Source organism: Podarcis erhardii, assembly GCF_964252035.2.
Source record: "Podarcis erhardii genome assembly, chromosome: 3".
NCBI classification, from domain to species: Eukaryota; Metazoa; Chordata; class Lepidosauria; order Squamata; family Lacertidae; genus Podarcis; species Podarcis erhardii.
The window spans coordinates 4775916-4791676 of NC_138507.1; the positions used below are offsets into that span (position 1 = coordinate 4775916).

General features: G+C 43.9%; 1 protein-coding gene across 3 annotated transcripts in view; it reads right to left on the reverse strand.

Annotated features, from left to right (window-relative positions):
- Window positions 1-15761, reverse strand: part of PKHD1 (PKHD1 ciliary IPT domain containing fibrocystin/polyductin) — a 250395-nt gene that overhangs the window by 129718 nt on the left and 104916 nt on the right. For all 3 annotated transcript variants that reach the window (XM_081855438.1, XM_081855439.1, XM_081855440.1), the window contains 2 exons: window positions 4134-4341; window positions 1910-2067 (listed from right to left, as the gene is read on the reverse strand). In XM_081855438.1, the coding sequence (XP_081711564.1) occupies window positions 1910-2067; window positions 4134-4341 (366 nt within the window). The remainder of the gene's footprint in view (window positions 1-1909; window positions 2068-4133; window positions 4342-15761) is intronic.

Consider the following 15761-nt stretch of genomic DNA (forward strand, 5'->3'; position numbering starts at 1 on the left):
CTTCCATCAAATTACAAAAAAGAGATGTAAGCATGAGACGTTAAATACTTTAGGTTTATGACATGCTCCACTCACTGGGGGTGAAGTAGGTGAAACTTACTCAGGCTGGTGGCACAATGTTTGTTCATTAGAGTGCTCACATGATCACCAATCACACAAAAAATCATAAATGTGCAAAGCAAATAATAACATCTATTCTTCTATTAGTGCTGCTCAAGAAGAATTTTAGTGACAAATTAACAAAAAAAATTCAGAAATGTTCATGATACCCCAAATATGACTAACAAGAAGGGATGGAGTAGGGAAATTTGTTTGGTTTGCATTCTAAAGTGAACTAACTTAATTCACTGGTGCTATGGATGGAAGAGAAATTCACATTTAAAGCCACATTAAAATCTATTCATTTGCACTTTCTGAAAGAATGAGAACAAAAACACAGCCATCCTTCAAAATTCATACTTATCCGAATTTTGTGAGGCAGGTCTCCAACGAATAATTACAAATATATAGGGGAAATATTTGTTGAAATGAATATATTAGTGAAAATACCACACAAAAATGCAATCATGCATTTTATTATGGTAAATTACTTGCAAAAATATGTGCATTAGTCAAAACTGCATTAAAAATGTGTTCATTGGGAGAAATTTGCATTAAAATCTTAATAAGGATTTTTTAAAAAATCACAAATTGCTGCAGAAATGTGGAGTACTAAATTTAAGATTGAAACAATGAAAAACTAAGAAACCCAAAATCTACACATCCTCCCATCCCCAGCTGGTCCTGTACTTGTATGCAGACTGGAACACAGCTATCAGTTAGAATGGTTCCTCATCACTGTGGGGAAAAATGTGACAAGTGGGCTGCCGTAGGGTTCTGTCCTGGGCCCGTTGTTGTTCAACGTCTTTATAAATGACTTAGAATCATAGAATCAGAGAACTGTAGAGTTGGAACTTGGATGAAGGAATTGAGGGGATGCTCATCAAGTTTACAGATGACACCAAACTGGAGGGGTACATAATGCCGCAGAAAACAGAATCAGAATTCAAAATGACCTTAACAGATTGGAGAACTGGGCCCAGGCTAACAAAATGAATTTCAGTAGGGACAAGTTCTGCACTTAGGGGGAAAGAACCAGATGCACCAATATAGGATGGGGGACCCCTATCTTAGTAGCAGTAAATGTGAAAAGGGTCTAGGGGTCTTGGTGGACCACAAACTCAACATGAGTAAACAGTGTGATGCAGCAGCAAAAAGGCTAACATTATTCTAGACTGCATCAACATTAAATAATATATATACCCTGCCCGTCAACAGAAGTATAGTGTCCAGAGCAAGGGAAGTAATAGTACCACTCTATTCTGCCTTGGTCAGACCACACTTGAAATACTGTGTTCAATTCTGGGCATCACAATTTAAGAAGGATGTTGACAAGCTGGAACATGTGCAGAGGAGGGCAACCAAGATGATCAAGGGTCTGGAAACCAAGCCTTATGAGGAGCGGTTGAAGGAGCTGGGTATGTGTAGCCTGGAAAAGAGGAGACTGAGAGGAGATATATGATAGCCATCTTCAAATATCTTAAGAGCTGTCACATGGAAGAGGGAACATGCTTGTTTTCTCCTGTTCTGGAGGGTAGGATCAGAACCAATGGCTTCAAGGTACAAGAAAGGAGATTCTGATTCAACATTAGGAAGAACTTTCTGGCAGTAAGAGCTGTTCGACAGCGGAACAGATTCCCATGAGAGCTGGTAAACTCTCCTTCCTTGGAGGTTGTTAAGCAAAGGTTGGATGGCCGTCTGTCAAGGCTTCCTGCACTGCGAGGCCTGGACTAGATGACCCTTGGGTCCCTTCCAATTCTGTGATTCTATTAATCTCTTTATGTTACCCTTAGAGTACCCTCTCTCTCACCTCCTGAAATATCTGCTTCTTTGCACTGCTGCAGGTGGGAAGCCCTTTCTGTGGTGACATTTCCATGGATGACCACACTCCGACTGATCAGTGCCACAAGAGCTCTGAAAACATGGTGCTCTCCAGACACCTGTTCTTCGGCAATACCATGAGGATACCTATAGGACAGATAGGAACAATCGTAGCCAGCTTAGATTTTTGTACCATAAATCTAGTCACAAATGAGAGCCAGAATTCAGTTGCCATCCATACCTTTTGACCTTTCATTATCTTCTGACGAGCTGTTTGCAGTTGCGCCACCTCAACCCAAACCAAACAAGGAAAAAACTTGGTTTGTTTGATGATAAATTTGTCAATGTAATATTATTTGCCATGGTAATAAATTTGCCATGATAAATTATGCAATGATAAATTTGCTTAAGACTTTAAAGATGCCACAAGACTCTTTGTTGGTTTTGGTTTCCAGAGACTACCCCTTTTGGAAATAGGAGATGCAAGGTATTTGAGGCTTGGAACACATTTTAAGCTCCAGTGCTGAGCCCTGGATTATGTGCTACGACAATAAGAGTGGGGTTTTCTGAGAATGCAAATAATAGTTTCCCTTCTTCTCCAATCGTACCCAGTCTACACATATAACCATGCACATAAGTGGGCGCTTGAGTTGTGATGCAACCACATGAATGCAGCTTCACCGTACAACTGCAAGGGTACAGTAATTTCTCCTATATCATTACTGTGCATACTAATAGTTCAGTCCTTGACATATTTACAAGAAGACCCACTGAATGCAATAAGGGTTAGGGCACAATCCAAATCTCCCCACCCTTCCACACCAGTAGGACTTTACAGAGCAGTGCATTTGAAACCCTGCTGGTGCACAGCAGCGAAAACAGATGGTTGGGGGGAGGGACACAGTTAAGATGGCTATGCACACTTATGCATCCAATGACCCCACACTGGGCCTCATGCAATGGCCGTGAGGTGGACCTGAGAGATGTTTAGATTGCTCCTTAGTAAATGTCATGAGCCACATGAAAATGTCTTGACAAGACTGGCCAGAGAAGGGCAGAGGAATGGGACGAGGGTGCCGAACTGGATTCTGGAGAAGAGCCCAGTGGTGTGGCAGGTGATGATCTAGAGGCAGTGTGGTGTAATGGTTAGCATGTTGGACTATGACCTGGGAGACCAGGGTTCAAATCCCCACTTAGCCCTGAAACTCACTGGGTGACCTTGGGCCAGCCACCATCTCCTAGCCTACCTTATAGGGTTGTTGTGATGATGAAACTGGGAGAAGAAGAACCATGGACACCACTTTGAGTCTCTTGCAAGACAGAGGGGCTTGATAAATGTAACAGGCAGGCAGGCAGATAATGTTTTTGGGTGGAGCGGGTTCTCAGAGAAGAGGCCCAGCTCAGTGACATCAGATAATCTGGCCACCACAGGAGAGCCACCCAACCTGCCTCCACTGCTGCCTCCTGTCAGGGAGGTGCTCCCTACCTCTGGGGAGGTAACACCCATGTGAGGCAGCCATGTCAACTCTGCCTCTGGTGCAGAGACTCAGCAGATCCAGCCTACTCATAGGAGTGCCCTTTGGCTTGCCCAGTCCTGTGGGTTGGGGAAAAGCAGTGTGGATGACTGTGCCACCTCGTTGTTCAAAAGGGAAGCTTGGGGGGGGGTGTTAAGTGTTGGGACAACTTCTAAGCTTATGTGTGGCCATGTATCTTACAGCTCTGCTGTGACTTCTGAATCATGTAAGCATAGTAGGGAATCCTGGAATAAAGAGGAGGAGGAGGAGGAGGAGGAGGAGGAGGAGGAGGAGGAGGAGGAGGAGAAGAAGAAGAAGAAGAAGAAGAAGAAGAAGAAGAAGAAGAAGAAGAAGAAAGTCAAAAACCTGTGTACTCAGTCAACTAGTGGAAGCCTGACAGTAATTGTATTTAGGATTGCAGCCTTAAACATTTCTAACATAAGAAGAATAACCAAGAACAATTGTAATATTTAGAGAATTGAATCTGAATTAGAATATAGGGTAACTAAGTTTGTTCTGGTATAAACTTTCGTGTGCATGCATTCTTCTTCAGATACACTGAAGAAGAAGACCAGTAGCACCTTATAGACCAACTAAGTTTGTTCTTGGTATAAGCTTTCATGTGCAGGCACACTTCTTCAGATACCAAGCTCAATTGTATGAGCTTTACATTAACATCAAGGTCTGCTGAAAAAATACCTGAGTGGAGATGAAACATAGAATTCTGTGCCATTTACAGTCTTGACAGTCACGACTTCCTCTTGTTTCTGGGCACTTCTAGGCCCTCCTCCACATATAACAACTTCATCTCCAGGTTTCCAGTCCACATGATCCACCAGAACTAATTTTGTATCATTGGGACGTGCGGCTGATTTCAAGTGTGTGACTGTCACTTTGGGGACACAACCTACAACATAAAGTGTAGAGACATAAAGAGAGAGACGGAGCACAAAGGTATTGTAGCTTGACTTTTTCTTCATACAAACTAAGCATTCTGATCTCATCTCCCAAGTATTTCAAACCTAAAATTCAAGCAAAATCAGTAACAAAAAGCTATGCATGCTTGCACTGTTGGAAGAACCTCTTTGGTGCTACAGTGGTGCCTTGCAAGACAAAATTAATCCATTTCGCGAGTCTCTTCGTCTTGCGGTTTTTTCGTCTTGCGAAGCACGGCTATTAGCGGCTTAGCGGCTATGCGGCTTAGCGGCTATTAACGGCTTAGCGGCTTAGTGGCTATTAACGGCTTAGCGGCTTTAAGAAGAAGGAAACAAACTCACAAGAATTCGCAAGACATTTCGTCTTGCGAAGCAAGCCCATAGGGAAATTTGTCTTGCAGAACAACTCAAAAAACGGAAAACTCTTTCGTCTTGCGCATTTTTCGTCTTGCGAGGCATTCGTCTTGCGAGGTACCACTGTACATTGAATTCCTCCCAAAGCTTTTAAATGAATTTATGAATAATATGCCACAATGGTGGCAATGCTCAGAGAAATGGGTAAAGTCCCAGCTCCTTCTTCTGAAAGTTTCCTTAAATGTTCTCTTCTTTCCCTTTCTGTAAAGCTAAAGCTAATGTATTAATATGAATCGTCTCATTAAATAATTATTCTCCCCTCTTCTGTGTTTGTTTTAAACTTAAGGCCAGTTAAAATACAGAGCAGCACACTCATTTTTCTTCCATGCACACTGAAATGATCATGTAGAACAAAACAAAGACGAAAACCCTCAAGCACTTGGAGGCCAGCAGAGAAGGGTGATGTGGAAACAGAGAAAGCAATGATCCATGCCGACTATGCAGTCAGTATTTTTGATGCAACTGTAATGCAAACAAAGGATTCTAAAAGTCCCCATGTGGGTGGAGGCAGTAGACTCTGTTTTGCATATCGATTACCGTATCAAGGTCAGTGTGAAGTATCTGAGAATCTTTTGGTTCTTTTCAGAGAGCTTGTCATCTACAAATTACTGTTTATACAACACCATCAAGATGCATGGCATTTTGTAAGAATTCCATAACCAAAAATTTAGGATCCTACATCCAATGAACTTACACATTTGGTGTTGACAATGTGGAAAGAAGAAAGTGGCAAGGGGTGTGAGCAAACGCTGGACCAGGCACTGAGGCTTGGTAGAAATCACAGAGCCATAGAGTTGGAATAGATCCCAAAGGTCATCTAGTCCAGCCCCCTGCGATGAAGGGATCTCAAGTTAAGGTGAGTTTTGAAGAGTTATAGGGCACCACATCTACATGGAGAGAAGTCCAGAGATGCTGGGCAACAAAAGAGCGCAGAAACATTTTTAAAAGTATAGGCTTCCCAGTGTCTGAGGATGATGGAGTTGCAGGAGCAAAGATCACAGAAGATATTGAAATACAATGACATCTAGTACCATAAACACAAGAGAGGAAAGGAAAGCATTTATTGTAAGTAATGTTGTAGGCACATTAAAAGGCAACTTAAACCATGTGGAATTGTCAATGCCTCCTATTTACTGTGAGCTAAGATGGTTAAATAGGCAAAGTTATGCACAGGCCATGCCAAAGGAAAAACCTAAAAGACAGATATCAGTCTGCATGTCTAAAATGCAATAAATAAATACACTGCGTTGACCCCACTTGGACAAGCCTTCTCAGACTGACTGATTTCCTGAAGTCTTGGACTACCCACTACATCATCCAATGGCTGAGACTGTCGGGAGTTAAGAGTTGGGAAAGCTGAGTGAAATGAAAAACAAATGATCAGTTCCTGCCATTAATACAATCACATTCCATTCAAAATTAGAAAACAAGGATCTGAACTCTCATGGCATAACAAGCAATCTATGACCACAACTATTAATGAGTACATCTATACCCGTATACTGGGAACCTGACACTTGATTAACCTTCATGAATTGTGGAAATAATCCAAAAGCAGAAAAGATAGATCATCAGCTTTCCCAGCTTTCATAAATTACTGGTTCATTAGCTGAAAGTTCCAACAGCTGTGCCAACCAGGAGTGACTAATAGTTTCTGAAGTCGCCTTCCGTGCCATTTTAGCATCGCCTTGAATTCCCCCGGAAAAAGCTCCACTGAGTTCCACCTCTTCAGAACAACAAGCTGGATTTCCTCCAAAAACTCGAGTCTGAGCCAATTCCAAAGAAAATTTGGCACTGGGATGAGGGAAGAACTTAGGGAGAACAAGGCCTGGGGGGGCAAATGCTTCCTCTGACGGTTTTCAAGATGATCCATCACCCCTTTGCTTGCCCTCTGCAACAGACGAAATGCTTTGGGAAGAAGACTTGTCACCAGAAACAGATTGTTCACAAGGGGCTATCGCAAGCACCACAGCAGTACTTGGGGAGGGGGGCAGAAATAAACCCACCAGAGATGGCATTCTATTTCTCATAAAAGGATGGCAGTCAAAAGCAAGGAAAATTAAAATCACTCCGATTATTCTTTACCAAAAGGCCTGCCACTGGAAACATTCCCAAGTACTAAAATATGGATTGGCTCAATGCAACTCCTCAATTATTTAATTCATTTTTTAATTATTAACTAGTGCCGGTTGGAAAACAACTCTTCCACAGACTATTTTTGGAGGGAACACCTACACCAGTTAGAACAGAAACATAACCGTGCACTCTGTAAATTAAGACACATAAATGCTTTCAATGTATTGCAATATCAACAATGCAGCATACTGTATTACTCCGAATATCTACAAAATAACTGGATGCAACCTGCACTCTTCTCTACAACAGTACTTGTGTGGAGCACTCCATTTCAAATCCATTGCCATCATCATTCTCAGCTGCATTAGAAAGTAGGCTCCATCCCACTCTCCATTCTTCTTCAACTCAAAATATAAAATAAGGTTTCGGGGGAAATTTGGTAAATACTCAGTAGACTAGGTACACAAAGTTGCTTTATAGATGCATCCTTTGAGGTGTTAAATAACCTGCTTGTGCTGAAACTATATATTTGAAGTTTAACACAAACAAGAAAGAGGGAAGATATTACAAGCAGAGTATGCTGAAACTATCGTTGATGGCTGTAAACAGAGGTTGGCAACCACTTTTTCTGTGAAGGACAACATTCATCTGTCATCTTTTCTTTCAGTCATCTGCCGGGGACGACATGTGCCAGCAGAGTGCAGGGACCCAACCAAGGCAATGTACTGGGCAATACTGTTGTTGGGTGTGGGACCTCAGATAAAAATAGTCAGGGCTCCTGCTTTAATTTTTCTCCACTGCCCCCTTTCCATCTAGGCCAAGGCCATAGGTTTGGTTGGTTTGGTTTGGTTTGGTTTGGTGTGGTGTGGTGTGGTGTGGTGTGGTGTGGTGTGGTGTGGTGTGGTGTGGTGTGGTTTGGTTTGGTTTGGTTTTAGGAGGAAAATAAAGCATATCTTCCCCACAGAAGAAAGCTGCCAAATTTGAAACCAGCAAATAATAATAATAATAATAATAATAATAATAATAATAATAATAATATATTATTTATACCCCACCCATCTGACTGGGTTTCCCCAGCCACTCTGGGAGGCTTCCAACACAATATTAAAATACATTAATGCGTAATGCATCAAATGCCAAGATCTCCATGGGCTACCAAAAAACACTTGGAGTTTCCCCCCATGAATTTTCTTACCTTCTGCTGTGGGCTTCCCCAAGCACAGTGGGGTAATTTGGGGGCAATTTCCACGTCCTCAATCCTGCAATTCAACACCCACCCAATGCAAAAACCCATAACATGCTGCTGAGCTGGAGTTGTAAGTGCTCTGCATCATCCGAAGCACCCTGTGACTCACCAACAAGTGAATCTGCAGCCTTCAGAAGCCTTTGGCCTTTCTTTGCTTTTTCAAGAGAGGCCTCTCCATCAGTAGGGTCAACATGGACCCCTGTCTACAAAAGGTTACCAGGGGTGCCAACTTGCCCCTCCATGCAGCAGGCCAAGCCACATGGCATCCTGCCAGTGCTTGAACGCTGGGGAGCGTGGAGCTGTGCTCTGTGCCCGGCCTCCTTCTCCTCATGGCATTGGAGGGGGGGGGGAGAGACAGAGCGTGGCTGCTGTGCTTTGTGCCTCCATTTCCGTGCATGTGCCTGGCAGGGGCAGAACACACGGAGGGCGATCTTCGCTCTCGCTTGTTCCAACCCCCTCCGAGCTCCTGGGCTCTTGGGCAGGGGCTGGGGTCTGCGGAGGGCACCTGGCAGCAGTGGGGAAAGTTGGCCCCCTCAATATTGGGGGCCCCAAACACTGAGGGGACTGAAGCCTCTTGCACCCCCTATACCCGGCTCCTCTGCCAGCTACCCCTGTTCTACATGCAAACCATGTGCAATACCATTGAATTGTGGCCCTGTAGCAACAGCTTGCATTCAGTTTTTCTTCAGCAGCTTTGGAAGCCTAAAATCTTCCTCCAAACATTTTGCCAAACGGCTATTGGATAAGTTAAGTTTGACCTGAGCAAATTGCTGCCATTCAAAATCAACCTGGATTTCCTCTTCTATCTTTTCTATTTGTGCTTTGGCAACATTATGAGCACCAGGGTAGCTGAAACTGGAAGGAGCTTCCACAACTTCTATAAATCAGGCGCTGTTTGTTCCCTGTCGTGAAAGTTTAGAGCCACCTCCATAAGCCACTTCAGGCCAAATTCTCTGTGTAGGCAGCTTGTTGATGCAAAGCAAACTTCTCTCAAGTTGCTTATATGCTGGTTGACACTCTGCAAGCTTTTCGTACGTTCCCTCTGATAAAACAGGAGGTCTTTGCTTATTTATGATGACTAAGTCCTCTAGACATGGAAAATGAATCTATTCCGTATCACTATTTGCTGCTAAGGAATATTCAGTGTCCTGGGTTACTGAGAACTCCTGAAGCAAAACCCCCTGAAGCTTCCCAGTATCAAAGAGAAAGTACTTCAGAAGGAGAACAGCCTACTGCAGAAAAGTAGAATTTCCCATTGCATCATGGTGCAAAATTTGGAACTTTTCTCGTACCATCTCACATCAGACAACTTTTCCTCTTTCTTTTTCCCCCATGCATAATATTTTGGAAAAGGGATAACTACCTAGAAACACAAATATTAAATTAATCACCGTGTTTGGAAGCTTATACTTGGGAGCAATTTTCAAGAATGTGTTATTCCTCTTACCCAAGAAGCAGGCCTACAAGACAATTCTTCTCCATAAGTCTCAAAGTATATCAGTAGCTAGGGGTCTCCACTTACCTGGGCTCCAGGGGCCCATTCTTTTTCCTCCCCATTCAGCCGTGGGTGGAACGCTCAGCGTCTCCCCTTCCAACCGCACAGGCATTGGTGGCAAAGGTCTGTTGGAACAGGCCAATCTGGAGACACCAGGAAGGGGGGTGTCTGGGAGTCCAGCAGCCATAGCACCCTTCCCAATGGTGGCCCTGGCGGGATCGTAACATCTGATGTATGTCAGGGGATGGCCCCGCCTTATTTATTAAACAGTAGGTGCATTGCTTGATACCAGATACATACCCAATACCTTGGCCAAAAACTACTTACACCTGTAATCAATAAAAGTTCTAGCCTATTTCAACCCGATACTAGTGTCCTAGATCCCTCGTCCTGGATCCCGTTAATGGGATACTCCATTCCCCTAGAAGGATAGGCAGAGGCTTACAACATCCCCTCCAACCATGCCTAACCCACCAAAGTTGGGAGGAAGGCAAAACCCTCAGACAAGGCCAATTAGTCTGACAGAAAAATACCTCCTGGCCCTGAATATGGGGACTGAGAGCCTCCATAGCGAGGTCAAGCACCAAACAACTACTTCTGGTAACAAGATGAAACCAAGAGAGTTTGGGTAGGAAAAAGAGGGGGGAACCGGTGGTGCCAGTGAAGGAGTGGGCCACCTTTTATTTTCATGGAGTGGACTGGAGTGAAGTCCTCTTTGGACCCCAGTCCACTCCGCCCACCACCCAAAAGACCACCTCTGGGCTCACCTGCAATTAGTCGATTTTCAGGCAGGCTGAATCCAAGTCCCTCAGCCGGTGCGAGAGTGGATTGGTCTCTTGCTAACCGGAGTTCCCGGCAAAGAGAAATTCCCTAGGGCTGAGGCATCAGAGGCCTGGCAGCAATGCCACACCCCGGAGGGGAATGAGCAGAACTCCCCGCTGCCTTTCCTCTTCCAATCTCCCTGGTAAGGTCCACCACACCATCCTGCAATCTGCTACTGGCAACAACAGTCTTGTTTTCAGTCAGTTATTTTACCATTTCCCTAAATCATTTATTAAAAGCACCACATTTAGGATTTAGTCCCGCCCAACACTAGCAAATTAAGTTAGGGTGAACCAACTGCTGCATTACAATATTGCAACCATTATAATGCTAGCAAAGTGCTGCCAGTATTTTCCATAAGTATTGCCAGTTGACAATAGCATCAGGGGCCAAGCTGGCAAGATGTGATGTGCAATGCAATGAACCTGTAATTCAGATTGCACTGCTATGAAAGGGAGGAAGATATCATGAGGGCTAAGTGCGTAAGTACAACACAGACTCATCACCAGCTTCTCACATTTTCCATTATTGCCAGTTAATCTCCTAAGCAGTTAGTGAATGAGACAGAATGAGCGCTTTTAGGAACATCAGTGTAGGGCAAGATGATCATCCAAATGTTAAGATCTGTTGCCTATAACTTCAGGAGCTAAAAGTCGGTCATTATGAAGGGGAATTGGAGTGGTGGGGGTGTGAAGAAAGGAAGACTGATGAGTCCTTGGTTAAAAGACCAACTTAGAATTTGGAATACATAAACCTCCAGGATATCTTGGTTAGCCAAAACTACTTGCTGTGATCTAGGTCCACATTTCAACAGGAGCTCAGCTCTAGTTCACATTTTTAAACAACTATTCATGATTCATGTAAAAGTACAGGCAGTGGAAGACAGGAGTGCCTGGCGTGCTCTGGTCCATGGGGTCACAAAGAGTTGGACACGACTAAACGACTAAACAACAACAACAACATAGCATCTTCCACTGAAACTCTAAAATAAGGTGAGAAACCAAAGCTACTTCCAAAGAGGTTGCTCCCAGTGTTACCCAATCACTGGGCTTCTTTTGGCTATAAGAAGAATTGTGTTTAACTCTCCACACTGCTGGGTGTATGCACCCTTTTATGTATACAGTCTGCTGTGTCATATCCAGTGCTGAAGATGAGGAACAGAAAGGTTCAATTCATCTGAACAACCATTTGAAGCAAAGCACACATTCACTATAATCTTGCGGTAGACACCATTTCATTGCCCTACAAGGAACGGCTTGCATCTGTATCTGGCAAACTATGATGCTTTTAAAAAAAATAATGACTGAGGAACCCTTTCCATGTCATTTCAGCAATGTGGTTTATTGTGGCAACTGGAAATATTTTCTTCTTCTGATTTATTATTTAAATAGGGACGCGGGTGGCCGCTGTGGGTTAAACCACAGAGCCTAGGACTTGCCGATCAGAAGGTCAGCGGTTCAAATCCGCATGATGGGGTGAGCTCCTGCTGCTCGGTCCCTGCTCCTGCCCACCTAGCAGTTCGAAAGCACGTCAAAGTGCAAGTAGATAAGTAGGTAAACGGCGTTTCTGTGTGCTGCTCTGGTTCGCCAGAAGCGGCTTAGTCATGCTGGCCACATGACCTGGAAGCTGTCTGCAGACAAACGCCAGCTCCCTCGGCGAATAAAGCAAGATGAGTGCCGCAACCCCAGAGTCAGTCATGACTGGACCTAATGGTCAGGGGTCCCTTTACCTTTACCTATTATTTAAATTGGTATTACGATGTAATAAAATAAAAAGAGCATATTAAAATAAAAATTTAAAAAGCATTTTAGTGCTATTTCCAACTAGATAAAATTAGCAGTTCACATTAAATAAAAGTTTTTAAAAACAACAAAATGCTAAAGTGGTTATGGTGCCTGTGTGCTGAGCTGTTACTGGTTCAGCCACCGGCTATATAGCCAAGCCTCCCTCTAACTCCTGCCCTTCAAATATATGCATAGAAGAGTATCACTAATGATATCTACACCAGGAGAGATTGTACTATTCTTCTGGTAAGGAAAATACAGGATGACAATAATTGAACGATGCATCATATAAATGCTCTGTACAAAGTGAGCTATCTAAATATTGCAATTCCATGCTAAATGCCTAGTATGGAAACACCTCAATCAGCTCAGAGAGACCCAAAGCTCTCAGTGTTGCCTGAGAACTGGATTCAGAACTACAGTGCCTTTGTTTAGTTTATTCTGCATCCAAGATTCAGGTTTGCAAAGACTCTGTAATTATCCATAAGAGACCGAGAGAGGCAGGAGCAGCACAGAAGGACAGGGTGAAGGGTGAGAGAATTCCTGACTATGTCAGGAATAGTATACTCTGTATACATCATGTTCACACACAAGTTCAGACACTTCCAGTGTTGACTCTTGCACCAGACACCGGTCAAACAGTTCATCTGTGCCATAGTGGGAAAAAATGGATAGGTTTGTTTTATTTGCAGCATGTCATCTGTAATTCTTTTGCATGCTATCTCTTGAACAAAGCTTGCACCACCTGAAATTCTGCATGTTCTCTCAGGAACTACAGCCAGCCCGTCTAGATCGATTATAATGGAAAGGACAAAGATATGGCCAAGGCCACCAAGCTAGATTTCTCTTTGGAAACTTGTCAGGAGAGTTTCTTGGGGAATACATATGAACAGAGCCAGAGACATTGATAAATTTCTCTTCTGAACAATCAATAAAATTTTTTTAAAAAATTCCCTCCATCCTATTCAGGCTTCTGCTGTGGACACAAGGGCCATAATTACATTGTCAAAAATTCAAGTTACCCCAGCTGACTGAGACCTCCTTTAAACCTGACATGTGATTGGCAGGCAGTTTATGGGGAGTGTGGTCTGATTGGCAGGGGAGCTGGGTAAAGCCAAAGGCAACAGTGCAATTTCCCCGTCTACTCCGACCACCCGAGCACAGGACTACCGCGTGGAGAGAATTCTGGGAAAACCCTTAGTCATATTAACATATCAAAGGAAGAAGCTGACAGGCAGTTACTAAACAATCAGGATTCAGCCATTGCTACAGAACGCTTCCTTCCAAATTTTCTATTTGGAAGGAAAATAAGAAATTAAATTACATTCAATCCTGTCTACTCAGACAGCTGATTTCCCTCCCCCTCAAAAGCCTGTTTGTTTAATGATTTAGATCTGCTCTAGCTATACACATTTATTTCAAAACTATAAAAATGTTGACAAGCACTCCAATTTGTTTTATACTACAAGCTAGGTTGATGCCATATTGGAACCAGGAAAATGTGTTTGTATTTGACATAAGCAGCATGAAGGCAGAAAAGTATGTGTTCTTTTTTCCATCTTACTTATAGAGGCTCAACTGCATTACGACTAAATGGTGGATTACACGCTTTGAGTGAAACTTAATTGTACCCATGCACTGGAACTGCGCCTCGGACAGGAGATGGGATGGCAAGCCCAATAGTTCTTGCATCATTGCTGAAGAATTGAAACCAAAAGATGTTTCCAATAGAATGGGCAAGGCCACCCAGTTCTTCTCCCTTACTGACTCTTTTTGATCACCCAGTCTACTCTCTACAGCCGTGGACATGACTAGAAATAGTCATTGGTATTTCATGTGGATGTTCCTTTCGTCTGTCTTTTTATGGCACCTAGGTCAAATGCTCTGGAGACAAGGTCCTGTTGCCTTCCATACAAATTCTTCTCCTGCTAGCAAAACAGGGAGAAGGCATTGGACACTAGCAAAATCCAAGCAGAAAGAAAATGCTGGCACTCCATAGTTCTGTCAGGTCATCAATCAGGAGAAGAAGCAAGACCAATAAAAAATGTTGCTCTGTATCTTCACACCTCTGAGATAGGTCCTCCTCTTCAGGGCTCCTTCCAATGCTGTTCAGACCTTGGGATGCAGGTCCCATGCGTTCCCTCTGCCTCCTGTACCACATCATGGTAGAAGGCTAGCACCCTTTGGTTTTATTATCTATTTATTTACTTCTGGAAACATCAGGGTTCCCTTGAGAAGGCCAACACTGCCCTCGTGTTTCTCAGTGACCTCATTCTGTCAGCACTCGCCACTTGAATTCATTATCAGCAAGAGTGATGTTTGAGATATCGCCAGCCACAGGAACAGTGTGGCATATTAAGCAGTTGCCTAGGCAATGTAAATTGAACAGCCTGACCTTGGTGGAAACGGAGACATCCCTCCAAGAATTTCGCTTGCGTAATTGGGCCTTTCTTTTTTGTGATGCTCTTCAGAGTAAGCAGAGACCATTTTGCACCTTCAAGCATTAATGTGTGTTGGTTGTATTTAATTAATGTATTTTGATATGCTGTATATCATATACACGCGGGTGTATATGATATACATATACGCGGGACACGGGTGACGCTGCGGGTAAAACCTCAGTGCCTAGGACTTGCCGATCGCATGGTCGGCGGTTCGAATCCCCGCGGCGGGGTGCGCTCCCGTCGTTCGGTCCCAGCGCCTGCCAACCTAGCAGTTCGAAAGCACCCCCGGGTGCAAGTAGATAAATAGGGACCGCTTACCAGTGGGAAGGTAAACTGTGTTCCATGTGCTGCGCTGGCTCGCCAGATGCAGCTTGTCACGCTGGCCACGTGACCCGGAAGTATCTGCGGACAGCGCTGGCTCCCAGCCTATAGAGTGAGATGAGCGCACAACCCTAGAGTTTGGCAAGACTGGCCCGTTCGGGCAGGGGTACCTTTACCTTTTAACCCCTCCTATGACCGTATCATGAAGGGCAGGATAGAAATTCTTAAAATAATGAATATAATATTTGGTGTGGCGCTGTGTTAAACCACAGAACCTAGGACTTGCTGATCAGAAGGTCGTCAGTTTGAATCCCCGCGATGGGGTGAGCTCCCGTTGCTCGGTCCCTGCTCCTGCCCACCTAGCAGTTCAAAAGCACGTCAAAGTGCAAGTAGATAAATAGGTACCACTCCGGCGGGAAGGTAAACGGTGTTTCCGTGCGCTGCTCTGGTTCGCCAGAAGCGGCTTAGTCATGCTGGCCACGTGACCCAGAAGCTGTATGCCGGCTCCCTTGGCCAATAAAGCGAGATGCGCGCTGCAACCCCAGAGTCGGTCATGACTGGACCTAATGGTCAGGGGTCCCTTTACCTTTACTATTATACAAAAGAGAAGGATAATGAGAGACAAACCTGGGCACCAGAGTTACTAATTCACAGTAATTCAGAACTCACTCTAGACACAAAGCAAAACAGTGTACTAGTATGAACATATCAGGGTTTTGCTAAAAAGAAGCTGTTTACCTCGACTGACTTTGCCATGTATGTATGCAAGGAAGGACTTAACTAATTGGGG